Genomic DNA, 27996 nt, shown 5'->3' with positions numbered 1-27996 from the left:
TACTGAACAACTCATTTTTGGAACAAGAACTAACCAAAATATATTTATATTTTGTTGGATATATTAGATACCTACCTGAGATTTTGTAATTATATTTTAAATCACCTACAAAATTGAAAAAAACTCTCTTCAGTGGCATTTTCAGTGTGTTTTGTACGTTACAATAATTTCTAACATTTATTTCGAACAGTTTTATTAACCTTTGTTTGGAACTCAGAATTAATGTAGAATTTATAATTTTTTTATACATAAAGAAAATTCTGATTTTTGTTTTACGTTGTGTACAATTTTGGAGGCGATTTAAAATTGACGAGCTGTGACGAATTCGGAGACTAGGGTAGGATTCAGCGAAAGAAAAACCTAAATAATGTACCTATATATTATTTATGGTTCTTGTTCCAAAAGAGTGTCAATTTGTATTGTACAGCGTTATCTATTTTTATAAGATTTAAACCACACAAAACATGTTTGTTTATTGAGTACAATAAATAAATAATCGAATGTACACGTATTTTTTTTATGTTATCATTAGCTATTGATACATACATATAGTGTAAATTTTTATGACTTTGGTAGGTACCTACCTACGTATCACTGGCACATAATTGATTATTAACTATATAATATATATGTATATATATATACATTTAATAAATTACATAACTTTACAAACATAGCGGCCCGGCGGTCATCGTTGATCATTCATGTTTGATCTCTTGCGGCAGTCGTCTGAATTTGGACTCGGGGCACTCTCGTCGTCCCTGCTACCGCATTCCCGGGCTCCACGGGTTCTCTTGGCCGTCGAGGAGTTGCCACCGATGTCGATGTTCGGTATGAAAAGCCTAAGGGCGTTTGGTCCCGTGGGAAACTTGACCGCCGCCGCCGCCAACGTCTTGGGGTCTTCCGCGCCGGCCGCCGTTTCCGCCGATGGAGGTAATTTGGTGACCAGGTCTGTGGCGTTCATGGTCACTTCCAGAGACCGCTGGGTGACCACCTCTTGGTGCATGTCGAACGCCTTGACGAGTTGCGCCACTGTAAACCTGCAAAGACGAACGGGGTCTTGAAAAAAAATATATTATAACGCTTGCCGTCATCACAAAGCACTAACCGACGACGACAGGGTGGGGGGGGGGGGGGCGACCGACCCCCACATCCGGACTTTTTCCCCGGTAAACTATTTGCATATATATAAATTAACCCACTTGACGTCCAACCACCTTCCCCGGCAACTTTTATCGTTGAAAACAAACTACACGTCCAACGAACGAAAGGGTTGACAATCTACCACTACCCACTGACACTCACATAATATTATACCATTGTTGATGAAGTCGGCCTGTGGGCAGTTATCGAGTGACTAGCCACGTTAATTATTTATGGGCGCGATCGTGTAGGAGGCTATCCGGGCTGACCAAAAATATCGCGTTGTTTCAATATTATGTAATGTCAATAAACGCGTGCGCGCTGCAAGTATTAAATTATCGCATAACGTCGGATTCTGGATGTAGATCGGATCTATATAATTTATAGTACCCGAACGCAGTGGAGTTAATTGAGATTTACGAGAGCCGAGTTTTTTTGAACACACAGTGAAAAAGTCGGGTGGGCGCCGACAACTGTCCGTCGCTAGGGTTTAATTTCGATTAGATTTTATAATGACGGTAATCGTTTGAACAAAATGGCGATAATCCAACAACGAATGTGACGAAAACATATAGTTCAATTTAATTGTATATGAAAATAATTGTAAGCCAATCAAAAACAGAGTAACGGTTGCACAGACACACAAGAAAAGAGTGTTTTGCGGCCATATGTATTTGCGCACAATGCACAGGGCATAATGGCAACTGATTTATTACGCAAGTAAGACAGCGGTATAGGACACGTACTGTTGAACACATTAGGATCGTTACATTTAAAAGAATGTCCGAAAAATAAAGGCAACTTGATTCTCCAATAGATTTGTCGCTTTGTCCCGACCAAACGGTTAGGCCACTGATCTCATAATGTAATTTGAAAAAAAATTTGTTTATTACCTAGGTTCTTCGTCCGAATGGTAAAAATGTTCGACGCTACTCGATCCGCTGCTATTGCTCTCGGCCGGCGAATCCGGTCTGGGAACTTCGCCGTTTCTAGCCACGTTTTCTTTGTCGTCTTCTTCGGTGCCGACTACGGGGTCGTCGGTAGGGTCTTCGGGTATGTGGCTCTGCGAAACCGATATGTTGGCGGTGGACGAACACAGCGAGTTCGGCAGCGTCGACACCCCGGTCAGGCTCATCAGAAGGCTGCCGACGGTGGCGATTTTGTCTACTTCGCTCAGGTCTTTGATGCTCTTGCACACGTCCAGCACGTCTTGGGACCGCGACAGGCTTTTGAGCCCGTACAGCTTCTCCTTGGACTTGCTGAACGTCCGGGGCGCGCCGTGCCGGTCCCTGGACCGGGAAACCAACGAGGTGTGGCTGGACGCGTGCTGCGACTCGCTGAGCAGCGCCGACCTCTTGAGATCGTTTTGCCGCATGTGCTTGGACACGATCTTCTCGAAAAGCGCCTCGCGAGACTTGGACAAGTACGACTGTTGCAGTCCCGTGCGCCTGGTCGCCGACACCGGGTTGGCGCACGCGTTACAGCCCGACCGTCTGCCGCCGGTTGGCGCCGATGCGGCGCTGCTCGCCGACGACGACTTCCTCAGGTTGGCCAGCCACGGGTGTTTCAGACACTCTTTGGCCGTCAGCCTCTCCCTGGGGTCCCTGACCAGCAGTTTCCGGATAAAGTCTACCGCCTCGGCCGATACGTCTTCGAACAGCTCGTCCGGGAAGTCGATGTCGGCGTTGGATATGTTGCAAAACGTCTCCTGGTCCGTCTCGCCGCCAAACGGGCTGAATCCGGTCAGCAGAGCGTACGTCGTCACTCCCAACGACCTGTCAACGTAAACCGATCGTTATCGACGTTACAAACCGTAGCATACAATTACTAACAGCTATACAACTACTAACGAAGCATGTACAACTCACCACATGTCTGCGGCTAGCGTGATGGGCTCGTAGTGCAGAATCTCCGGGGCTGTAAGCACAAAGAAAAAACGGGTTTTTTTTTTTAATGTAAACGCGCGCAAGTCTTAGTACGCCGTCTGGTGTACTCACCGACGTAATCGGGCGTCCCCAGGATCTCTCGGATTTCGGCTCCTTCCAGGATGACTCTGGATATCTCAAAGTCGCACAACTTGACGTCGCACGTGGGAAACGCGCCCATCAGCACCAAGTTTTGGGGCTGCAACAAACCAAAGCGGATAAGTTTCAGACACATTTCCCCACGGTATCTATAACGGTCGCTTCACTCTGTCTTGATCGCCATGTTTTTTAAAACTATTAGTATGTTTTTCGCATAAGAGAGATCACGAATTACGTTTCCTTCCGCACATTTACATACAAACTCGGTGTCGACAATGCACACGACCAATGGGCGGCATACACAGTCCATTCGATTTCAAGGGTAGGACAATGTTGAATATGGATTTATTTTTTTTACCGCGGTCGTCAGGATAAAATGACCTTGGTCCAGGTATACGATACCATGCCCTCTCGGGTTGCAACGAGATCGTGATGTCCGTTCTGTTTGTGCTCGTGGGTGGCATTTGTAACACACAGATAACGCCACATTTGGATACGGACCGTTTCAGGAAACGTAATAGCAATATATATATATATATATATATACACTCTATAGTTGACTATATCCGACGCAGCGTCCCCAATGTCATATTATTTTTATGACTTTATTTTTTTATCAAAACCTTGACACGGCTGTTTTAACAACGTCTGCACTTACTTTAATGTCTAAATGAGCGATTTTCCTTTGGTGCAAATACGCCAAGCCCTCGACCACGTGATGGACGAACTTGACCACATCGCCTTCGAACGGCACGTTGTCGTCGTCGATGACTTTCTGTAAGTCGCCGCCCGGGGCACTGAAATCGATATTATAACAATATGTAATCACTGTTTACAAAACGGTGTAGCTAAACCAGAAAAGGCTTGTCAGGATGTCGTTATATATATATACAATGTATATATAGACTGTATGCTCACTATTCCATAACGATGATCAACTGTTTGGGCGTTTGAAACACATCGTGCAGCTTGGTTATCCGTGGCGAAGGCGAACACAGGGACAACAGGGCTATTTCGTGGTGTATGTCTGGACTGCAGTCCTCGCCGAACCTGGTGCGGTTCGAAAACTTGGCGGCAAAAACTTCTCCCGTCGCCAACGACGTGCACCGTCGAACCGAAGCGAACTGACCTCTGAAAAAATAAAAATAAACGGCCCGATCAATATTATTTTAAATACATAATCATAGCCATCTAATGGCAGGAGCAGTGTCGTCTATCCATCTTGATTCACATCAAATATAACGTCAGTAAGTGCTGGTCAATTTACCGACAAAAGAACCCATAAAACCGTTTGTTCAATTAAAATGAAAATATTTTGAAAATTCAACCAAAAACATTTGATTTAATATTAAAATTGTGAAATTAAACAAATTTGTAATTTTTACACACACAAAAAAATGTGATTTTATTATCGACAGTGCGGATGCGATTAAATTATTTGCCAAGCCCAACAGGTAATTGTTTTGTTAATGATATAACCTTATAATATTGTTGTTATTTATACGCGGCTGTGATCCAAAAAAGTACAAGCCACTTTATTACTGTTTTTTTTTTATTTTGTTGAACGCGCATTAATAAAAAAATAAAAAACGACAGAAATAATTAATTTGTGGTTTGAGGCGATTCGCGGGAAGGTTACGACGACGTTGGTGATGATGTTGTTATAATTATTGAATTTGACACAAACGTCCGTGAAATAAAAAACACGTTTACATATAATGATAAAAAACAAACCGGCGCCTGCTCTGGTAATGCACCAACGGCACCTGTATGGTGGAAAAGTCTTCTTTCAGTTGTGACAGTAGCGACAACAACAATTATAGATAGTTAGATAATGGTAATAGAATAAGGTCTGAACAAGATTCGTCAGACTGTTTTCTTTATAGAGCGCACAATGCGTCTTCCTACATATAATATAATATTGTATTATTATTATACTTGTACGCTTACTTTGTTGCCGAGAATCGCTTTGCCGTCCGGGCCAAGACCAAGGACATACACATTCGGTCTCCCGGAGGACTTCATTAATTAACGGCTGTTATCAAAATGAAATATTAAATACAATATTGTGACAACCGGCGACAGACGCACAAACCGGCGCCAGAAGATTTATTATTAAAACTGTGTATTGTGACGGCACAAGTCAAAACGCAATCTCAACTGACGGCACGCGAGTGCGACTTGAACAACCGGCTTTAACTGAGCTTGTCGAAGAGAGGTTTTCTTTATTTTCCCTATTCTTTCGGCTAACCCGTGACCCGGCCCCGAACACTTATCGCGTGCTCGTTGGCTATATTGATGTCGAGCAACTGGCGCCGAGCCATACAGACCGTGTAGGTGCGAGACATGGGTGATTTACAGCGGACACCCGAAGCACAAAATAAAATAGCTACTCAGGTATTAACTGATAAGTTACGAGTAAACTGGAACAACGATCAAAATATGGAAAAACAGCGGAAAAGTACACATGGAGTGAAGAAAAATATGTAGGTGAATTTTGCAAGGGTCGAGTTTCCAGTAAACGCGGCTAAATGTGACCGTTACACATAACTGTATAGTAATATGTCAAGAGGAAAGTCGAGCAATGAAGAAGGCGACAGGGCAACGAGTCGGAAGAGACGGAGAAATGCAAGAACGACAATAATCAAGGAAGACACGGGAAATTCGCAGAATGAATAGAAGGGATAGGATTTGGGTGGTCCGGTATCTACTTGACGTGTGGGATGAGTAGAAAAATAAAAAAGCTTTTATATTATGCAAAATATTAAAATATGTCAAAATACGTTGACGGTGCCACGACACTTGAAAGAAATTATTACAACCAGACTTTGTGTTCAAGCCAAGTATGAACTTGACTACGATTTTGTAGACACGTTTCTTACGTGACAGAATTAGCGTTAACTTATGTCATGCGATTCAATGACCATAATATATTTTTACCGACGACCCAGCGATTACACGGTATCAGTGGGAGGGCCTAATTGATGTCAAGTATACATATTATGTGACGCAAAAACTAATATGTGGCCGCCTGTTGGTTTAAATGTCACTTGAAGCCGCATTAAACAAAACAATGACTCGTGTAATAAATTAGTGTACAATAAGATTGTACTATGATAGCATAAACACAAACATAGTTATGTATAAAATATGTAAATATATAAAAATTATAATTTAATGACGATTTTTTTTTTTAAAAATTACTTTGGCTAAGCTATAGACACTTTTCCCAAAGAGATTTTTTCCATTTTTGTTGAGTGTTGGTAGAACAAACCGGCAAAGCCGAAATATCCATCGATTTATAAGGTTAGGTCGATTGTCGATCAAAAGTTGCACCGTATCAAGTTAGTAATCGGTTTTAACCAAAATCAGAGAAAAGCCATCTCATTAATATTATAACTCTGGAATAAGTTATTTCCTCCGCAAACAAGTATAGCTTGCCATTATACCTATACTAACGGGTTTTTACATTACATTATGTTTTTTCAGCTTCGATACGAAAATGAAAAGGTATTTTTTTTTTTTATTGTTGAATCGTAGACCGAGTGAGCTTGAAGGAATTTTGATAACGTTCCAATGTGAACAAGGATTTTTTTTTTATATATTTGGATTAATCGGTCTTGTGAACCGGTTAGCGACGGCGGTTCCTTTTATTTATTTTCTTATTACCCTCCCGAGGATCTCTGCCGTTTGCCGGTCCATATCGGTATAGGTTGAATTCACGTGATAACCCAAGAGAAATCTTAACGTTCTTTGCTACTTCGATAATTGCAGGATCGAAGCATTGTCCTTTCCTAAATTGTTTAGATGTTTTTAGATCCCCAGTACAAACGGGAACTTTTCACAGACCGTCCAAAATCACAAGTATACAGACTAGTGTTTAGATTTAAATGCCGACTGAACATATATTATGTATTGTGTGGTAGTATAAGACACGATATATAAACCAGTTTACACGCAAGAACGTTATTCATTGGCTCAAATGTATCATGTCTATTATACATATGGATAAAATGTTTTGAAAATATATAGAATAAATTGTTACAGTTCAACTGTATTTAAAAATTGTCACAAGCTCTACAAGGGTAATAGTGACAAAGAACATGTCAACAGTGTATTTTTTCATACAAACGGTAATTGAACTAACCCGCGTACAAAAATTGTGTTTTTTAGATATCTTCAAAAATTGTATATTATAAATTTCATCGATAAATTCTAAATAAAAAAAAAACGTTTTTCTATCATTGTAACTTTATGTTTAAAACGCTTTTCTTTGAAATTTGATACGGTAAACGTTTTTTTCTGGTGTCCTTGTCTTCCACATACCGCTGCTACTATTATTCGGAGACGTTCGACGGTTTTTCAGTGTGTTAACCTACCATAGAATAATAATTATTTATTTTCTCTACTATGTAGTATCGGTCACTCGGTCGTCATCGGCCGAAGGTCGACGCTATTATTTTACCAATATTTTCCTCCCAATGGAGAAATGTTTGTGGTCGGTAATGTAAGGGGACGTTGCTTCCGAAAAAGCAATATTGTATTAGAGTAATGTTTTTTAAATTTTAGACCGTCATAACAAGCACCTATAACAAATGAAAAAAATACACTTGGTCTGGCCATTTTTTTGTGATCGTTATGAAAAGTCAATAGTGAAATTCCTACGGAAATTGAAAAAGTATTGGGAGGATTTGGTTTTTAAACTTCAAAAACAAATCAACTGTACGATATACTTTGTCGTGTCTAATTTTAAGCATTTACTACGTTTAAATTAATACAAGTCATTGTATACATAAAAGATACTGGAACAAACCCAAATTAGGAATGTAGTACGTGGGCGGAAGATTTAATTTTTTTAATATCCAATGTAATTTTCACAGAGCACATAGAGAAAAATAATTACCCGTTCATTTCTAGATTAAGATAATATATTATTATGTTGTTCGGTAGTACTTAAAATCCGTGAATTTTTGGGCTGGTTAAATGTGGGCGAATACTAAATTTTTTTAATTAACATAGGTACTAAAATGTAGTACGCTTATGAATGTCATCTACATAAATCCCACATAAAATATGTAATAGAAAATGTATACCAACATTTGTTCATCGAAGATATGTATTAACATATTATTATTTTTACACAGTATATTTGATTAAAAAACCCTTTTTAGTGGTAAATAAAAGAAAAACATTAGTGTAAACTTATTTTGCGAAATTGTTCAGAATTCGTTCATGTATTTTTCCAGAAAAATATTTGAACACAACATTTAAAATCTAGGAATTTTCTGGGAATATTTTGTATGGCCAAACTTTCTGGGCTTAAAAATGGTTCACTGTTCTTATTTTTATAGTCAATACTCAAGCCATTTTGCTGGATATTTCTATTCCACGATTGTGTTAAATGAAAGCGACATCCGTGTATCTTTATCTGAGGCCAAACAGCATGGACATTGGTAATTTATGCAATTTGGAAAAGTGGTAGCAACCCTAAAATATTAATATTTCTGTGATTTTATCGATTCGGGCGCTGTTTAAATTTCATACCGATGATAAGAAACTGGGCGCAGTTTACATATAACCTTTTTCCACTTGATAAAAACTCGGGTGCAGTTTACATATACCCTTTTTGAACCAAATTATAATCGGGGCGCAGTACACGTATGCCCATCAAAATGACAAAAATATACGTATCTAGTAGGTAACTCTTATGCCGGGTCCACACAGAGCGAACAATATTAAGACAAAACCAAAACACGACGTTTTTTGACAATTTTGTTTTTTAAACAAAATGTTTTGTTTGTTAAGAACATAACCGTGTCCCGTTCGTGGTGGGAAATTTTATAGAAGTTTTTGTGTTGTTTTTGTTTTTATGAACACTAAAGGTCGGTGAGGACACAAAACTGTGTTTAAATATTAATTGTTAATTGTAATTAAATATTAATGTGTTAAAAACAAGTCATATTAAGAACTTGTTTATATTATACCAATGTCATCATCCCGTAAATCATTTAAAAGTTCATTGATTCATATACATTTATTTTTTATAACGTTGGTATTACCCAAAAACTATTTTAACTTTATTTATTTTGAACATTTAAATAAATATATCCGGCACCCAACATTAGTATATCTTCCTCATCTTCGATATCTCTTTTCAGTTTCCACATTGTTATTTTAATTATTTAAACAATTTAATTGTTAAAATAATAACGAACAAAACCAAGGTCCAAGAACCGAAAATATCGCACTTGGAAAGCAGATTAAACGACTGTGAATGGGTAACTAGTATAAAAGTATATAAAGCACATTTTTAAAACGATCTTTTCAGAATGGATAGATGAAAAAAAAACCCAACACAAATATAGTGTTTAAATTGTTGTTCATGATTTGTTGAGGTTTATTGTCAATTCAGTCTGGACAAATGTTTTTTTAAAGTTTTGTTTTTTATAAACAGAAAAAAGTTGAGTTTTTGTTTTGTTTTTTTAAAACCTCCGTGTGGACCCGGCCTTACATTATTATGATTTGTGGATGTATTAAGATTTTGAACGTTGCATCAATGCCCGCCTCGGACAAAATATATAATTTATTTTGAGCAGATTATTTTTCCTTCGTATTATACTTATAGTTTTTAAAATTTCGACGGTAGAGATGACAACACAATATTTGCATCACTACAACGTGTCGACTATTATTTTTTTTTTTTTTAAAACACTATGACCAACGACTCGAAACACATTTCGTCTAGCCGGCGGGTAAGACCGATGGTTGGACTCGGTCGTTGCGCGTCATAGAGGCGGGAAAGGCGTTTAATCGCCATTGGTCGGCGTTACGCTGCCGTTTGGAGGACACGGTCGGCCTATTGGTGTGCGCGAGTCGCATAAATCACGCGGGCAATGAAAAACCCATTAGCGTTGTGTACGTGTCCGCAATACTATTATCACGTGCAGTACAGCTTTGTGTCGACCAAACGGCAATGCTGTATAAAATATACACGAGGATGAACACAATAATAAAGCGCGTGCTCGAGCTGCGACTTCCCACTAGACCGCAGCAGGCCGCGGTGGATATCCTCGTGGCGGCAGTGACACGCATACAATAATGTATGTTCATAATAAAACATCATGGGCACCGGCTCTAAACCTATATATTGTGCCTTCTGAATTTATAATAATTTAACCGCGCAGCCATAACCATAATATTATATCAACTACACACGGTGTCCAGCACAATACGACCCAGGCGCTATTGTAAAGCGAAAACACGGCATTTGTATGTATAATATATTATGCCGGATAATAGACCACCGTTATCTCTTTTTATCTGGATGCACTACCGGTTTTTTTATTCACCCGCAAGACGCCGCCGGCAAGCATCAAATATCGTATTGACTCGCTCGACTTGCTCAACTTTGTCCGACGAAACGCCAAAGGATCGAAATCGCAAGCACGTTTTCAAGAAGAGACGTTCCAATGTGGTAGCTCAACGAGTTGTACAAACTTGATTGGAATTCGATATTTAGCGTTTTACACACTATGTAAGTAACGTTTCCTTTGCCTATCGAACCTATCCGGGTGCCGCCTGTGGAAGCGTAGAATGAACCGGATGACACGACCCAATTCAATATACAGTGTCCGGCCCCATAGGTCCTGTATTCATACACTGAACTGTATCAGCCACGCAGGCGGTTATCGGTGTAATAGGCGATTGACCCGAAACGGATTGAAGTATTGTGTTATTCAAAAACGACGTACTTTGCAGGCGACAAGCGGGAAAACCGTTCATTCGACTGCCGGCACCGTGTTTGGTCGTGATCGCATAGCTGCGGTATTTTCCTGCTCGGCCGCCGAGTATACAGCTGAGGATTCCTGCTGGGCCGTGGAAATAATTAGTGTTCTCAACGGGACAGTCCGGATATGGTCAAATCGCCGAGTCACTTAACGACCGCCATCCGAATTAACCGAAAAACACATAACCACCCGCCATGCAGCCGTATTGGATGCGATGTATGTGTACAATGATAAACACCGCCGGCGCTAATGCAGCTGTACACGTCTCATCTTCTAACACAGTTCATGTTACGATTGATACAATGTAGATTTCCTTAACCGCGCGAGTACGGCGTGGTCGAGAGCACGTCATCGTTGCAACTGTTTAATGTAATAATATTAAGCCATCGACGTTTTATCATAATGCACGCAGACAGAGAACAATAATTGTGAGAAAATGTACAGGGAAAAAGCCGAGTAGTCGACAACACGTGTGGCAACTTGTTCATGCCGATGATCACTTGTGTCTTCGAAACTCATCAACACCGTTGTGGAAAATATTGCAAAATACAAATCGATTGAAAGCAATGTATAATAATATTGCATAATTTACGTGGATACAATACAGCAGTTATTTGATTTGTTCTTGAAATACATTTTTCACGATCACTTGCATATTAAAATACATTTCATGAGATGTACTGTTTTACGGCACTCGTATTAGTATTTGATTACAATCACAGGAAATGCAGTTACCTAATTTTCCTTTATGTACATACATTTCTCATGAGTTTGGATAGTTGTCGAGTGTTGGTCGGTGGCAAATATAATAATTAGTGTTGAGCGAATTCAAATACGTATAATTGTATCAGTGTCGAGTACGGAAATTAAGTAGCCAGTCCTGCATAGATACATCTATATTTGTACACACGATTCCGGTACAATTACTATGTTCAAGGATTGACAACGTTTGGGGTCCTCAACCAAAATCGATTACGGTATTGTTATATTTTCCAACTTGGGGTTGGGATGGAACAAAGCAGGCAAAACCAGTTCTTTACGTCCAAGGTATACCGGTAAAAAAACGAAGGACTTAAGCCGTTGAATCAACGAGACAATTTTTCTATTTTATATACACTACTATAGGCACACAAGCGCTGAAACAAAAATAATAATATACATTTATTTACAACCCATTTAACTTGTTGCAAATTATAGTTATATTTAAATTATATTATCGATTTTTTTTTTTTATGAGAAATCAAAATCTTTCGCATTTATCAATCGCTTATGCTATTGATAGAAAGTAATTGTAATAGTATTGATAGTAAAAATAATTATCATTTCGCTGCCGATTTTCTTGTTGCATAACAACAGCTATAAACACACATTATTATAACGTTTATCGTGTGATATGAATAAACAAGTCAAACGGACGGATACAATGACCGATGATAATATACAGAAGCAATAAATTTAAAATGCGCACATGCGTGTACATGTTTAGTATCAGCATTTTGTATCGAATACATGACGAGCGGTCATAAAAAAAAAAAACACTTGCTAGTGTGAATTGCTCTTTTAATCGGAATCGGTTAGTAGTTTTTCCTCGGCGAAAAACTGACATTCAAACTTGTCAGTTCCTATATAAAGTCTTCATTTACCGGACTCGTGTCGATAACGGATCGACCCACGATAAATGGTAAACGAGAACAGCTATTGGAAAGACAAATAAGCTATTCCCAATTCGGATTACCTACCTATATGCTAGTTGCAAATAAACTTGGATATACTTTTTCAGAGAAGGTATACTTACTATTGGAAATAGTAACGTAAATAGACGTTCTGTTCCTTTTCAGGATAATTACAAATCATTTCCCGCTGGAGACCGCATAGTTAGTTTAATTCATTTTTTTTTTTTTTTTTGCTGTATGGACTTTTTTATTTTTTATTGTAAAATCGTTGAAACAAAACTATCTTATCTTGTGGAGTAGGGCACTTGTTTTTATAGTATCTATTTAAATTACAGATTAAGTATTTTTTTACTAAACCTGTATTTCTGGTGATAAAACTAGGCAACTTTTATAAATACCCCAAAAATAATAACCACGATTAATTTTTATATCATTTTGCATAGTTGTATATCTGTACACTACAATCGTATCCATTTAAAGCCTAAATTTCAGTAGGAGGTTTAGTTTATGACTTTAAAAATATTTATTATTATTATACGTCGTGTAACATTATATTTATGGGATGGATTGTATCTAAGTAACTATGTAAAATATACTACAGTCAAACATACCCACGACAAACCAACGGTTCAATTCAATTTGGGATCGTAAAATATTAAGTAGCTTACCTTTTATTTTATTTTACAAAGTGTATATAATGTTACTTCATACAATATCAAGAACACAAGACCCTGGATGAAATAAAAGTAATAATAAACGGGTCTGAACTTCCAAGGCATTGGCTACGCCTATCTTGCACGTGACTTCTTAATGCCAGAACGAGAAACTCCATAAGTGCTACAATGTCAAATGTAAAATTGAAGAAAAAAAAACACTGGCAAGCATCAATTGAAAAACGAAATGAAATATAAACGAATAATTATGAATAGTATTAGAATTTCTGAATCAACTGAATTGTGTAAATTAGTTTTTAAATTAACTGATACGGTTGTACCCATTTCTTAATTGAAATTTAAAAAAAAAGTTATAGGTAGAGAACATGAAGACGACTGAGTATGTGTTTAAATCCTTTATAATATACAAGTAGCGCCTATATAGTGGCTAATATACACAGTTCGGGCCCCAAGCGTTTTTTGCTTCTTTTTAGAGGGAAATTATGTATTTAACGAGGTTTTTTTCAATTTAGTGAACTGCTTAATAGTTGTATATATACTCAAACCTGTATTATACATATTAAGTGATACTAACTAATTTGGTTATTCAAACATCAAAGCATCAAAAATATGTATTTATTGTTTCTATGTATTGCATTGACGTATACTATTTAAATTACTATGATACTCTAATGTTTTGGGCTTTTATAAATAAATAATATAACATAGGCACACGCGAGTGAACTAGACTCGTTTTAAAACAGCTAATCTACATAATGATTATATTGTACATTTTGTATACTTTATGTAAAACTATTGACAAAAATGTCCGCCAGACGGTCGCACTTAAAAAATGTTAACACGACAATTGATAAATTGACTGCATGGAAAAAAAAAACAATAACAGTGATCCATTCAGGGTCTCGAGGCCGATGGGCGTTTTCAAAAGGATTTATACTTAGGCAGGTTGCTCTTCGTGTTTTTGTATAGCGAAGGCAATCGTGATTATCCACGAGTACACACGACGGGCGTTTCGATTGGATCGCGTTCGTGCTATTAATATCGTTATTAATGGTAATGTTTCCTACATATTATTGTACATTTAATTTTATTATTATATATATATATATATTTTTTTTTTTTATCAACCACGTTTGTACAATAATACTACTGTTGTGCTATTAAGTATTTGGTTTCCAGTTTCTCCGGCCGGCGCGCGTTTTTTTTTTAATACACTACTGTCACGCTCCCGGCGCCTTCGGGTAAGTGTATAGGACTTCCACGTTAATTAAGAGAGTGCGCGCAGTCGGCATATATTATAAAGACTAGAGTCTAGAGTATTATTGGGTATTATAATATTGTTATAACAGTGCCCAGGGTAAACGAGCGCGAAGGACGTCTGTGAAATAGCACAGGTAGACGGCCATCGGCGACGGTGGCGACAAAAAGGGGAAACGCGATCAGAAAAACGCCAATACAAGAAACGAGCAAAAAATAGTAAAAAAAAAAAAAAGAAAGAAAAATCTATTAAAAAATGCTTTTTTTTTGTTTTTAGTCACATCAAACTGACTGTAATTGATTATGTATGGTATGTGTCAGTAATTGTTCTTAACCCCTGATATATATATATATACTATATATATTTTAATGGTGCTCCGCATTATTATAATAATAATTATTATTATTACTATTGTGCAGTCGTACAATATAATTGTGTCAATGTTATTTTACAGTGTTTAACGGCCGGATTATTTTGTCCCTGGTCCGCGTACAAAGGTCGTTGAGTGCAAAAATGCACTACCGTGTGATGTGTACTTTGTCCTACAAATTGTGCCCGTCAGCCGTTGCAATTAATATTATCGACACAACACTATTAAATATTGTATAGCTTTTGAGTATATAGATTCAAAACTAATGCACTATAGGATAAGAATCGTTAATACGACGATTGGATACAAAAAAGCGAGTACATAATACATGAGAAAAATCGCATGGAAAAAATTAAAAACTATAGCATAGGTACAAAAGTGGTTGGAGAATTGTATGTAAAATAGTAGTCGGTATATAAAGATTAAAGAACCGTATAGGCTAGGTTAGGTTAGGTTGCCAATACAGGAGTGTATAGATATTATTATTAATCCAGTTCACAAGTCGAACGTGGGAAAAATAAGATGAAAAGCCTTCAATATTTACCAAACCGCGACAAATGCAATAAGTACGGCACTAGGATAAGGTTAGGTGGGTCAAGATAGCATTTAAATTTGGTTTTGCTTCAGTAGTGAGCAAAATTTGAGAAAAAAATACTAAATGGTCTGTTTAAAATATATTTAAAAATTTTAAGATTATATTATAACTTTACAGAGGTACTTGAATGCGTACAAATTTAATAAATTTAAAGGCCCGTCGTCCATATTGTTTTGTACGTTACATTAATTGTGCTATTATAATTTATAAAAAAAATCTGCGTTATATTAACTCGGAGAAAATAATTCCTGCTTTCAATTGAAATAAACATTTTATTCCATTTTATTTAATATTGAAAGGTAAAAACACAAAAGCTTTTCTGTGATTAGTTTTTAATTTAAATAACTGAACTTTGTTGATGTTTGAAGACATTTTGAAGGGTGTTCGAAACCGTCTATATTTAAGGGGTTGTGTCTAGGGAATATATAAATGTAAAATAATGGGAAAGTCTTTCCCTAGAAAACATGCTGAGGAATTCGTATCAGTCTTCAGATTCTTTGTCGTACAGTGAAATAAAAAATAAGTACATTTTTGGTCCGAAAATGTGACTTTTACCATTTCCCATTAAGGACATATTATTTCCTCGTCGTATTTTTCTAGGCTGTTGAATAATTTTTTTTTTTTTTTTATTGGAGGTTGTTCCGTATAATATATTTTAACTGTTACCTAATAGGCTTAATAAAAAAATCCTTCAAAGGTTAAACGTTGTAGTTGTTCGAATCGGTTTAAGGAAACGTCGGTGCCGTCGAGTAATAATTAAGAAGTCGAGTTTCGTGACACGGCACGAAAATGACCACAAGTAACGCGTGTCCGTCGCGCAAAGTAATGTAAGTATTGTCAGGTACTAACCGATATAGGATAATATACTTCTACCTACCTACTGCCGGATAGATTTATTTAATATGATTATATTTTATTCAGTGGCGGTAACGACTACCGTGTACGATTCCTCGTGAGCATACATATCACTACAAAATAATATACAAGATGTAAACGCGCACGACGACAGTGTTTAGACAAACGATCAGACACATCAGATACAGAGAAATCCCCATTACTTACTCTTTCTGTTCGCCCGATGGCCAGACAAAAGACACGATTGTAAACACAGCAAAAATTACTATTGCCATCTTCTAAACACATCCCGTAACTCGATACCTATTTTTCCGCGTCCGACTCCTCCGTCTGTGTTTGTTTACAAAGTCAAATGACAAACCAATCGAAATCCGATCCGACCGCCAAAGGTCGCCGTACTAATGTTATGCTAATATGAATACACAACAGGAAGACGGACAACTCGGCGAGATGTTTTACCCACTGAACAACGTCTCTTTGGAGAGCTTCAAAACCGGATAACAGTCGGTTTTTTTGTATGCGTGCAGTGCGAGCAGACTGTACAACACATAACCAACTCTATGTATGGACTATGGACGTTAAATGGTAATAAATGCGCATGGGTGTGATCGAGCTCATTATCATTTTATCATCATTAGGCGTTTAGCTCGCACCTGAAACAATGATCTGACGTAGATAGAGAATAGATCATAACAATATATTTCATAGATGTTGTGTGCGGCGAATCGATAGGTTTGTGTGTGCTCATTATGTGGCATTTATATACTATAAAATCAGTTTATGCCATTATAATATAAAATATTGTGTTATTCTGTATTCAACAGCACATGTGCGGACAGAGTGTTAACATGAGTGATTTCAAAACAGCCATTATATTAAGAAACTCGATCGAGAAGGCTCTTGTTCTCTCTGTACTTTGTGCAACCATATGTTTACCAGTTACCACGGGTGTGTGGCCATAACTCATAGATAACAAACTAGATCGTGAACTGTCAAAATTGTAAGCCACCTAAGATGCCTGAATTTATGGAGTAAAACGGGTTAAAAAAAAAAAAAAATACTTATTTAACTGATTGTATATTATGTGCTTCCTACAAAAAAATACTGATTCATTGGTTTCACTATAGTCTTGTATTATTTTATTATATCACTCTTTGTACTAGTTATGTTATAAACGCACGTAAATATTTTTCACTGTTGTACTTTTGTGTAATAAAGAGCGGCACGTTAATAAAGATAAGTGATAAAATTGAAGCTACAGGGAAAAAATCATGTAGAAGACCCAGGACGAGATGAATTGTTGGAGAGGAAAAATATTTAAGAGCGTTTAGAGTAGAGAATCGTAGACATTCTATTAGATAGAGAAAAGTGGCAAGCACCTTAGAAGAGTAATCCGAGGAGACATAATTTTTGTACCTAGAAATAATAGAATCACAATAAGTAGTTAATTAACTATTAGACTGATATCTTCATATAAATGTTGAAAAAGATCTTTCCAATAAAATTAGTTTTTAAGGTATTCTTTTTGTACAGCCCTTACAATCTACAGTCAAACCTTAGAAAGTATTCATGAATCGTTGGATACGATTTGAAATCAAATTAAAAAATAATCGAGTATAGAAACTGAGCGTAAAAAAGGTTAGTGAAATCAAAATTATTCATAAGTTAAACATAATAATATACAAACTTACAGCTCTAAGTCTGTAACTTTCAATCTCTGGTGGTTTCCCTTTGAGTGGAGACTGGCGACTTCTTTAATACAGTGACATAATTACTTATTTTCCCATCCATGGTTCCCACACTTTAACATCAAAATATGAATACAAAAAAAAAAATGCCTAATTCAAAGCTTTGCTCGAATGCGTCTTCCAGGTAAATACAGTTATATTTATCAAGTAGTTTTATACTATAAATGTATTTATACTATAACACAATTACACAATTTGTAAAAATTGGAAAATATACAATTATGTAAAAAAAAAAAAACATCAAACGTTATTAAAATACTAAATGTTAGTAAATTTCATCATCTCGATAGCGTTTAAAATAAGATATGGCTCTAATAGCTTCATGAGTAGATAAATTAAAATTCTACTCGCGCGCCATTTGTTTGTTATGCTCTTTTTCGAATAAAAAATTCACAACCGTACACGTGCGAGTGTTTTTTAAAAACCCCAGCGTGTCGGGTCCCCGTCCAAGTCGGCTAATTGGCTGTAATATGACAAAATTCTGTAATCTTTTAAATGCGTACAAAACGAGCTAGGTAATTTCGGTAATATTATCAGTTTACACGGTATTTTTCGGTCAACAGTTGTAGAATATTATTACACTGTCGAGTCGGTCGCGGAATCTGCACGAAACCACCAATTATGGTCCATTGTGCCGTTTTTTTTGGGAACGAATAAGTACGTCATAAGGAGCCAGGTGATACACGAGTGACGGGGTGGTCAGGATAATAATGCACACGCAATCTTAGCGGCTGTGGGAGGATCGAGGAATGCGCCGGATGTCCGGTCGGTTCCGAGCACGCAGCACTTGTACGTCGAGGTGACACGGCCGTCCGTTTGTGTGCGGTCGGTGAACAAAAAACGATAATAAAAAAAAAAAAAACCACTATAGCATAATCGAAACTAGGATTTTCGGTGAAATCTCGGCCGTGGTCGTCATGCAAATGTGCAAAGAAATCCAGGCGCCAGTCGAGCACGTGGGCACCCACACGTTCTGTGTTCCTCGCAGGAGACACGCCCGTCCGTCTTCTTCTTCCCCCGCGCTGGAATTTGCTTATTTTTGTATTTTTGTATTTTTTTTGCTTTTTTTTTTCTGCTAGTATTCATAGTACTCGCGCACGCTTTCCACATTATGCGGCGGCATCTTTAAACGGACCGGAGCCCGCGCCTAGAGGAAAACAATATAATAACAACGGCAACGTGGAGCTACCGGATTTCGTTTGGTAGTTTTTTTTTTTTACGCGTGCTCCACTCTACGGAGACAATATTATTATCGTTATTCGATTTTTTTGCGTTTTAAAAAATGACACAGCGCCGTTTATGGGTATATCGCATTATGCGGTTGCGGTGGCGGTCGCCGGGCCAAACCGCACACGTCGCTTCCATTGGGCTTGGCGAAATCTCCGCCTTCTCTATGTATAATGCCACCTCGCGTTCACCGGTCGACCGTGGATCGTTTAGCTATATTATAATAATGTACCTACATCTGCCACCGTATAGTCCTTCTGGTAGCGACAGAGCTATTTGCTAGACCTTCCGAGTTGTAACGATTTTTCGTAGAAAAAATGTCTCATAAAAAGTGTTAAACACAACAAAACGCTCTGGTTTAGGTTGGACAATTCATATTCTTGTTGAACAGATTATAAATAGAACTATTGACTAACTATTTCTGCCTTGGAGGTAGGGAAAATAAATTTACACCACCTGCCGAAGGGTTTCCAGGTCCTTGAGTCCAATTAATATATTTATTGTCTTAAGCAAATTTCCTTTGATCTAAATAGATGATGTATTCCAGATGACGGACCCATAATTTAAAATCGATCTTATTAGAAAATAATATGCTATACGTTGCGTACAATTTTACCGCTTATTCAATAACAATGACTGAAATTGTACACATGTTTAAAATATGTTTAGTGTGTAAAATATATAAATAATAATTATGTATGTATACGGATGGTTATAAATCATTTCATTCATGAATCATCGCGCCTACGTTGATGAAGAAAATCAAATATTGGCAGACTGCTCGTGACCTAATACTCTCTTAAACAAGATTGTGAGTTCATAAAAACGTTATAAAAATACAAAAAAAATATTTTATTGTTAAGCGCTTTATGTAAAATATTGTTACGATAACCATATAGGTATCGTGCACTGCACTCGGTCCGTATTCAATTCCCATGGACGCATATGGATATATCATAACAGTAATAAATAAATGATAACAGCATATTTTGTCAATTCAAACATGGATAGTGTTTGTTTAAAAACGTAGCTCGGCATTATGAATGAAAACTAGTGCGTGGGAAAAGGAAATATATTATTATCGGGCTATAATACATACTATTTGTTTATGTTTGTACTATAAGCAAATAACACAATCGATTGGTCAATATAAATGCGATACTCGTAATGGTTATAAGGTACCTATCGGCTTTTGCTGTCGGGTTAAGTGCGGTATCGAGTCGACACGAGCGGAGAGCGTCTTGTTGTAAACACAATAATATGTATCTGTATACATTTTGAATGCATAGTAATAAGTGCATCACAGACCCGTGTGTAAATTGCATCAAGCACGATTAGTGCGTAGGTCAAGACAACGTTTGAACGCATTACAATGTTGTATAATATGCATACATAAAGACATATTACACGAAGATAAAAATAGCATTAACAGTTGATAATAAATCCCAGTATAATATTGCAATTACAGCGTCTCACGTCATAACAAAGTTAACCGGCTATTATCGTTGGGAAAAAATAATACTCTTTTATAATATATTGTAATTATTGATTGTCCAACGTGGCGGAAAAAGGGTGACGTGTTACAGAGCCGGCTTATGCTGATGATAGAAGCACCATGACGCTCCTGTGCGCGACATTGCAATTATTATTGTTAGCTGTGTGATAATAATCATATAAATCAGAACAGCTGAATGTTTAAGTATATTAATCGACAAGCACTTTGCGCGCATGCCTTAACGAGCACACGCGAATGCCAAATCTAATTTCGTCGGCTCGGTAGTTAATAATTGATCGTAAGGGCGTATTTGAATACTAGAGATCTATCTTTCTATGGTCGGTCGTCGACAGGACTTTGATGTTTTGACGGATCGACCGGCGTCCGCAGAGTGACAATGGACGTCGTTAATATTTATGAGAAAACATACCGAACAGGCGAGAGCTGAATAATTGCAATGCAAGTCCGACCGCGGGGTCGACTGTTAGTAGCTTGTTTAACAATAATAATAATAATACATGTAAACGATTGTGATTGAAAGTAGTAAGTAATGTTAATAATAATTAAAATCGAGTTATGCGTTTGTATTGATTATGGTCGAATAAGACGTAGAAACACTTGTTTGAAGCTGCCTAAAGCATCTAAAGAAGAAGTTTACCTTTATACGAAACGACGAGGACCTTCAAAATATAAGTGACTTTTTTTATATAAATTTTACAGCGGAACAAAATGAAAATTATATTTCTCAGTATCGCCTTTTCGGGCGGTGTTTACTTATCCAATATCTCTCTAAAACATTGACGAACAATGTTGTTTATTAACAAAAACTTGATTTTTTAAAATTACCAGTTGTACCCTTTTCGTACATCGTTTATAAAGGCAGTTTTTTATTTTTTATATAAACTATAGAGCATCAACAACAACGGTTATTAACTTGATGGGTAGTTCATTAAATAGTAAAGATTTTTTTATGTTAATACATTTTCTACTAATTTTAAATGACACGTTTTAAAAGTTTTATTTTATGAACCTCCGTGCGAGTTTCCTCGGTGAGGAACTGAATACCAGGGTTACCATGTTGCAAGAAATGAACTGTAAATAAAAAATGTAGTAACTTTTGATTTATTTTTTCCTCGAACCAGGGAATAGGCAAATACTAATCTTAACGGCGCGCCGTGATGAATCATGCGAAATTCTTTTTCGAACGAAGAACGGATGCGATGACGATCACTCAAAATCAAATACATCAAATACCTATTATATATTATGTAGCTGCCTGTACGGATTAAGCAAATTGCTCGTTCGCGTTCGGCGGTATAGTATAATTTAAATTATTATATCATACGAACCGCGTATTCCCCGACAACGAGCAATTTGCACCTCCGTCGTACCGCCGTAGACAATTTGAATATTATCATCTGGTGTAGATCAGCTTTCATTAGTCAATGTCTGGCGTAAACGACTCGACCGCGGTGCAACGTCGTCTTTTACACGGAATGCATGTCCGATTGTGTGTGTGTGTGTGTGTGTATGTGCATTTTCATGTAAATAACATATACTTAACTACAAAATATCTATAACCACATGTATGTGTTATCAGATTCCAGTAGTTAATATTTTAATCTGATTGCCCCAGATTTTAAATGGACAGGATACGGCTACACGCCAATTTCCCCCGTTGTCTTTCCTCGGGTCTCGCGCATTTAATATATTTGTAATTTTTTTTGTGAATAATCTTTTCGATTGTCCCTGATTATTGTTATTAAATTATGCCAACTCTTATTACACCGCACGCCGTACAAGACACAGAACGTCGTTATGCGGTCATATTGTATGAGAGATGTTTCCATCCTCGGGAGGAGGGGCTATTCGAAATAATATATTGTACTGCGCCGGGCAAGCGTGGGTCGTGACAGATATACCACAATATACTTATATATGATTACTAGATAATGTCATCTGCGGTACACGTGTGGTGTACATTTTTATAACCGTCAGCATCGATTTGCATGTCCACGCGAATATACTATGTCACATCCGCGACTCGAGGAAAACACGAGCAAAATATTGTCAATGGTGGATATGTTTTTTGTCCATACACTGTACAGGCGTAAGGTGTACTATGTGTAATTGATAGGTGGGATAAATTATGTTATTAGATGACGGAAGCGTTGCATTTTTTCTGACGGGCACACGAAGAAGAAGAAAAAAAACCGCTCGAGAATTCTTTGAAACTAAGAGCATATTATTGAGTTTTTTTTTTTTTTTTTGCACCACTATTGTATTGATCATTATTGAAGATAATATCGAACTCAGAAACCATTAATATAGAACGCCACAGGGGCTAGGGTTAAAACTCCCTCTTGACTACGCCATCGGTGAGAAAATAATGTATACAATACCAATTCGCTTTCTTTAAATATTGTTTGCGCAAGAATTATTATTAAATATTGATTCCGTCAATGGTCATCAGCCGTAAGTCATCACAGTTAAAAATCGATATTGTTTATGGTTCATCGGTCACTATACGATTTATAAACGATCCAAGGACGAGGACAACAATAGGATCTATTTTCTTTCGGGAAAACAATTCGCGACAATTACAATAAAAATCGTCAATACTGTTATTAATTTACCATTATTGTTGTGTACCGCCGATGACATTGCTGCGGGGTTCGCTGTGGTCAAACGCTGTAATACCTACCAATATAATACCTGTACAATACTATATTTTGACTTGACAAGTTTGCGCAGCTTCGAGGGGGGGGGGAGGGCATTTTTTTTTAAATAACCATAATACGCGGTTTTATGTTTGGATAATATATTATAATCATATTATCGTGATGACCGAACGCATCCGGTTGTCCGTCGGTCGTCGACAAGATTGATTAACGCCCGTCGTCGACCGTCTATCATCTGCAATACACGCGAGTCTGTAATACCGATGAGCTCAAACGAATTCACCGTTTAGGTCGTCTACATAGTATATCTACACTACAGTGTACCTATATATATATATAGAATAATATACTGGTTTACGGTGGGCCCGTCGGGCAACGACCAAGTTTGTACAAGAGAACGCGGACGCTGAAAACCAAAGCCGTAGCCTAACATTGCCTTACCGGGGTGAATCCCTGGAATATTTTCTAATCGAAACAAACAGTATGGAGTTTGTGCGGCCGACCATAGCCGTGGCACGAGGCAACTGCAGCGACAACACCGTCGTCCGCTGTACCGTCGCACATATATCCTTGTAAACAATCCGGTCTAAGTTGTGTTTAAGTTTAATTACCAAAGCCGATATTGTCATGTCGACCTAATAGGATGGTCTGTCGTGCATGCGAAACGATGCCGGCGGAGACTACGTGTCCGCCATAATATAGCAGCGATGCACTCGACGGTTCGCGTCCTCGGCACGTCGCCGGTCGTGTGTCCGACACGGGGACGAAAGACAATCATAGAAATAAATAATAATTGAAGAAAAATATAATACTCGTGCATTTGTGTCGCGGGGCAAAAATCGAATCTCAATTAGCCGCCAACCAAACGCGTACGACGTTGACCGAAAACAACAAAATTACTAATGGCAGCTGTTGTCTGTCGAGACGACTAAACGACATTTTTCCATGACTTTGCCGTTACCGTTGATCAGAACTCAGCGAGGGGCTTAAGGGGTATCTAATTCCCGCGTTAAAACACAATACTCATCACAAGTGCGATCATCGTCGTCGACACTCGTCGCGTTCAAACGTGTGTTTTATGTTAAAGCGTTCGACGTATTGTTGTTGTGATTATTAATGTTCTTGAAATAACGACTTTACCCCAGATAAGTGTTCTTCCTTGGTTTTTGAGTAGTTGCAGCAATACAAATTTATGCAATTGATTATAAGATACAATTTATGTTGATATTTTAATAAACAATTGTATAGTCCATGCTAAATAAAGATCAATAAAAATATATATGCACTTGGGGTATTTAAGTGATTGTCGATAATCGGCCGATAGATATTCAACCGATAGTTATAACCTGCTGATAGATGTAGAAAAACTTTCTGAGCAGGTGTTATTCCGAAAAAAAAAAATTCCAGGAGTTTTGACAAAGAGGTTGTTACGAATCTGCTCAGCTTATTGGCTAGCATGAGGATTGAAAGAAAATGTATCCAACTAATTAACTTAAATGTTAGAATCCATTTGTCTAATAATAATAAATAATAATATAAATGAAGAGTGAAAGTGTCAAACGTTCCAAGTGCCAAAGTATAAAAATTGAACTTTATAATTTGATTTGTATTTTATTCATTACCGGAAACACTTTAACATATTTTTGAGTTTTAAATATGATTGTTTTTTTTTTTATAAATAACTATTCTTTACTTGAAAAATTTACAAAATTGTTTCCGGTAATGAATAAAATACAAATCAAATTATAAAGTACAATTTTTATACTTTGGCACTTGGAACGTTTGACACTTTCACTCTTCAAATATCTAACTATTACAGCTCAAATGTTAAATTTTTAAGAAATCGATTGTCGGTATTTTTATACTACTCAAGTATGATGAATCTATCCATTAAAACATTTTTTATTCAACAATTTCTCTAATATAGTTTCATAATATTTTATTTTATTTTCTATTTTTACTATACTCTACCTTAAAATATTCTAACAATATTATCAATAAATTTGTACATTTTATTGAAAATAAATTATTAAAATTTTTTTAGTATTGGACATTGATTGACCTAACAATAAAAATATAGTTATTTATGGTCTGTATTTTGTCCCTAACCTACCCTAAGATAATTGATTCATAGAAATATCCTCGTTTACATGTTCTTATCAACTATGTAATTACATACTTGCTGGTACATTACATACAAAGGGTCTAAGATGATTCTTTGGCGACCCGGAAAAACTTAGGTATACATATTTTAAATTAAGGGCGGTTCGGACGATTTTGGCCGGCTTGCATAAAGTACAAGCTTCAGTAATGGACTAGTTCCGGGTTGCATAAACGTTTAATGAACCAATTTATAGATGTTCAGTGGTTCCTTGAACACAATAGCTTAGTGGCCCGCGTTTGGTCCAATAAATACATTTAACGAACCGTTAAATGTATTTGATTCTTATGGCAACCCAGTGTGGGAATTTTAGCCTGCGACTTGAATTTGAATTTGAAATAAAACTAAACTCACTTGGCAAACGGTTCGCTGTCTAGCCGATAATAGTTTTCGATGGGTTCGGTTTTGACCAACCGCATGAGTTGTTTCTCGTCGACCACGACCACCCCTTGTTCCACGTCCGACGGTTTCCACAGCACCGTCTGTCTGGCCTTTGTCTTGTTGGCTTCCAACTTGCGCTGCACCGCGCCTTTGGCCGCGGCCCGGCCGCCTTTCTGACCCGACGCGCTCATACGGCTACTGATCGCCCCGCTGCCCGCCGTCGGGTATATCAACATAGTTGCACACCAGCACTTGGCTGTGACCGAAACCGTTTGCGGACCACGAAATCCGTAACACGCCGAGTAAAAAACTATATATATATTATTTTCGGTCGGTGTTTTTTGTTTTTATCAACAACCCGCGCTCGAAGGTGTCTCTTAGACAACGCCAAACAAATTAATTTTTTTAACTTTTTAATAAAAAATAATCGGACACCGTTTCCCGGCTAAAACACGGCTCTGAATTCAAATTTCGGACGATTCGAATGTAGTGTCAACTCCGGCGGACGGATATCGCGTGCGCTAGTGATTTTTTTTATTAAACAAACGCAATGTTCAACAACGACAACAACAAAAAAAAAAAAATATTGTAATCGCCGCAACGCGTTTACCGGCGGTTCGCTTCGACTAGAATCGACCGCGTTCGCAAGCGTACTGACTGTTGTGTGTGTGATCGCCGGCAGGTATACACAGAGGTCCTCTCCTCCTAAGTACACTTTAGCCGTACACGCGCTATTCGTAAGTGGGAGCATACGGACCGACCTGGATACGACGTGACGGACGTATGCGGGAGAGCTTTGATGTCGGCGTCGGTCGCGGTGATGAATAATTGTGCGTATCGTTATTGTCCGAGTATAGCCTAATGGACGGTGTTGGGAATTTGTCCGTGGGGCAAGTTTTTTTTTTTTTTTATCATATTTTATAATATTACATATTATTTCGTTTTTTCGTCTATCGCGCACGTCCTACTAAAAAAAAAATACACCTAATTGTGATTTTACACGTACAAATTAACATTCTCAATTGTTTACTGACTTGGCTTCTTGTTTTTCGCCCAACTCCCGTTCCGGATGACGTGAATTTTTAATGTTAACTTAACTAGAAAAAGATATCATAGATAGGTGTAGCGTAGGTGCTGCGAAAATAATTCTGGAGCGTAGGAGGCGCCACAAAATAATAGTAAATCCTTTTGGAACGCCGGCCGAGGTCTATTATATATATGTACATTTTTTTTTAACAGTAATTTCTATCGCCTTGATCGCATATTATAATATAGGACCGCGTTTAGCAACGAAACGATCGTTGAAATTAATAGGTTTGATCCAGATCGATTTCATCCGATATACGAATACATATATATCATACCAGACTTGTACCTCGCCTAAAGCTTTGTATTATATTTGGCGGGTATTTTTTTTTTTTTGTTTTTTTGACGTTTCACAATCCTGTTTAATAATATTTCTACATATTATTTATTCAAATGTTATTCTTTCTTAACGCCAAGTCGTCATAATAATATATTACTTATGTGCTTTTATTAAAAAAATATTATGTTTAACAAAAACATATTACATATACACTGATGTATCATATTATTATTATTATTATGTCAAAATCGTGTGTGTTCATCACCGGTTGGCTTTGTGTCCGTTCACGGCCACGGAACGTCCGATATTCCAATCGCGTTGGCGGTTGCATAATATTATGATGTTTGATGAGTCGGTCTAAAGCATCTGCTTTATTATGAAACACACTAACCGTATCTGATCGATTCATTTGCGATATTTAAACTTGTAGACCGCAATTCGATCAGTTACGTTTGAATTGTCAATTTTCGAAAATTGACAAGTTTGGCCATAACGGTTTTAGTAAAAACAAGTAAGTAATATTGACTTCAGTATTTTGTTTTGTTTTTAATAACAATG

General features: G+C 37.2%; 1 protein-coding gene across 1 annotated transcript; it reads right to left on the bottom strand.

Moving 5' to 3' along the window:
- Position 1: 1 nt before the first annotated feature.
- LOC126847066 (uncharacterized) lies at positions 2 to 26741 on the bottom strand. The gene is made up of 7 exons (XM_050587067.1): positions 26046 to 26741; positions 4086 to 4298; positions 3826 to 3964; positions 3141 to 3267; positions 3012 to 3060; positions 2037 to 2918; positions 2 to 1040 (listed from the first exon to the last, which is right to left on the bottom strand). Exons 1-7 carry the CDS (start codon positions 26306 to 26308, stop codon positions 689 to 691), a joined length of 2025 nt encoding a protein of 674 aa, XP_050443024.1. The 5' UTR covers positions 26309 to 26741; the 3' UTR covers positions 2 to 688.
- Between the last annotated feature and the right edge of the window lie 1255 nt (positions 26742 to 27996).

Source organism: Adelges cooleyi, unplaced genomic scaffold (genome assembly GCF_023614345.1).
Source record: "Adelges cooleyi isolate 19-005CV unplaced genomic scaffold, UGA_ACOO_1.1 ACOO_flye_CR_arks_rails_tigmint_CR_PRNA_108, whole genome shotgun sequence".
Lineage (NCBI taxonomy): Eukaryota > Metazoa > Arthropoda > Insecta > Hemiptera > Adelgidae > Adelges > Adelges cooleyi.
Note: the sequence above shows the minus strand (reverse complement) of the source record. Positions and strands in the feature narration are given on the sequence as shown.

Coding starts and splice junctions, on each gene's coding strand:
- LOC126847066 (XM_050587067.1), bottom strand. CDS start 26,308: ATGTTGATATACCCGACGGCGGGCAGCGGGGCGATCAGTAGCCGTATG. Junction 4,299..26,045: donor GACAGCGAACCGTTTGCCAA/GTGAGTTTAGTT, acceptor TTATTTTTTCAG/AGGTCAGTTCGCTTCGGTTC. Junction 2,919..3,011: donor ACGCTAGCCGCAGACATGTG/GTGAGTTGTACA, acceptor TTACGTTGACAG/GTCGTTGGGAGTGACGACGT.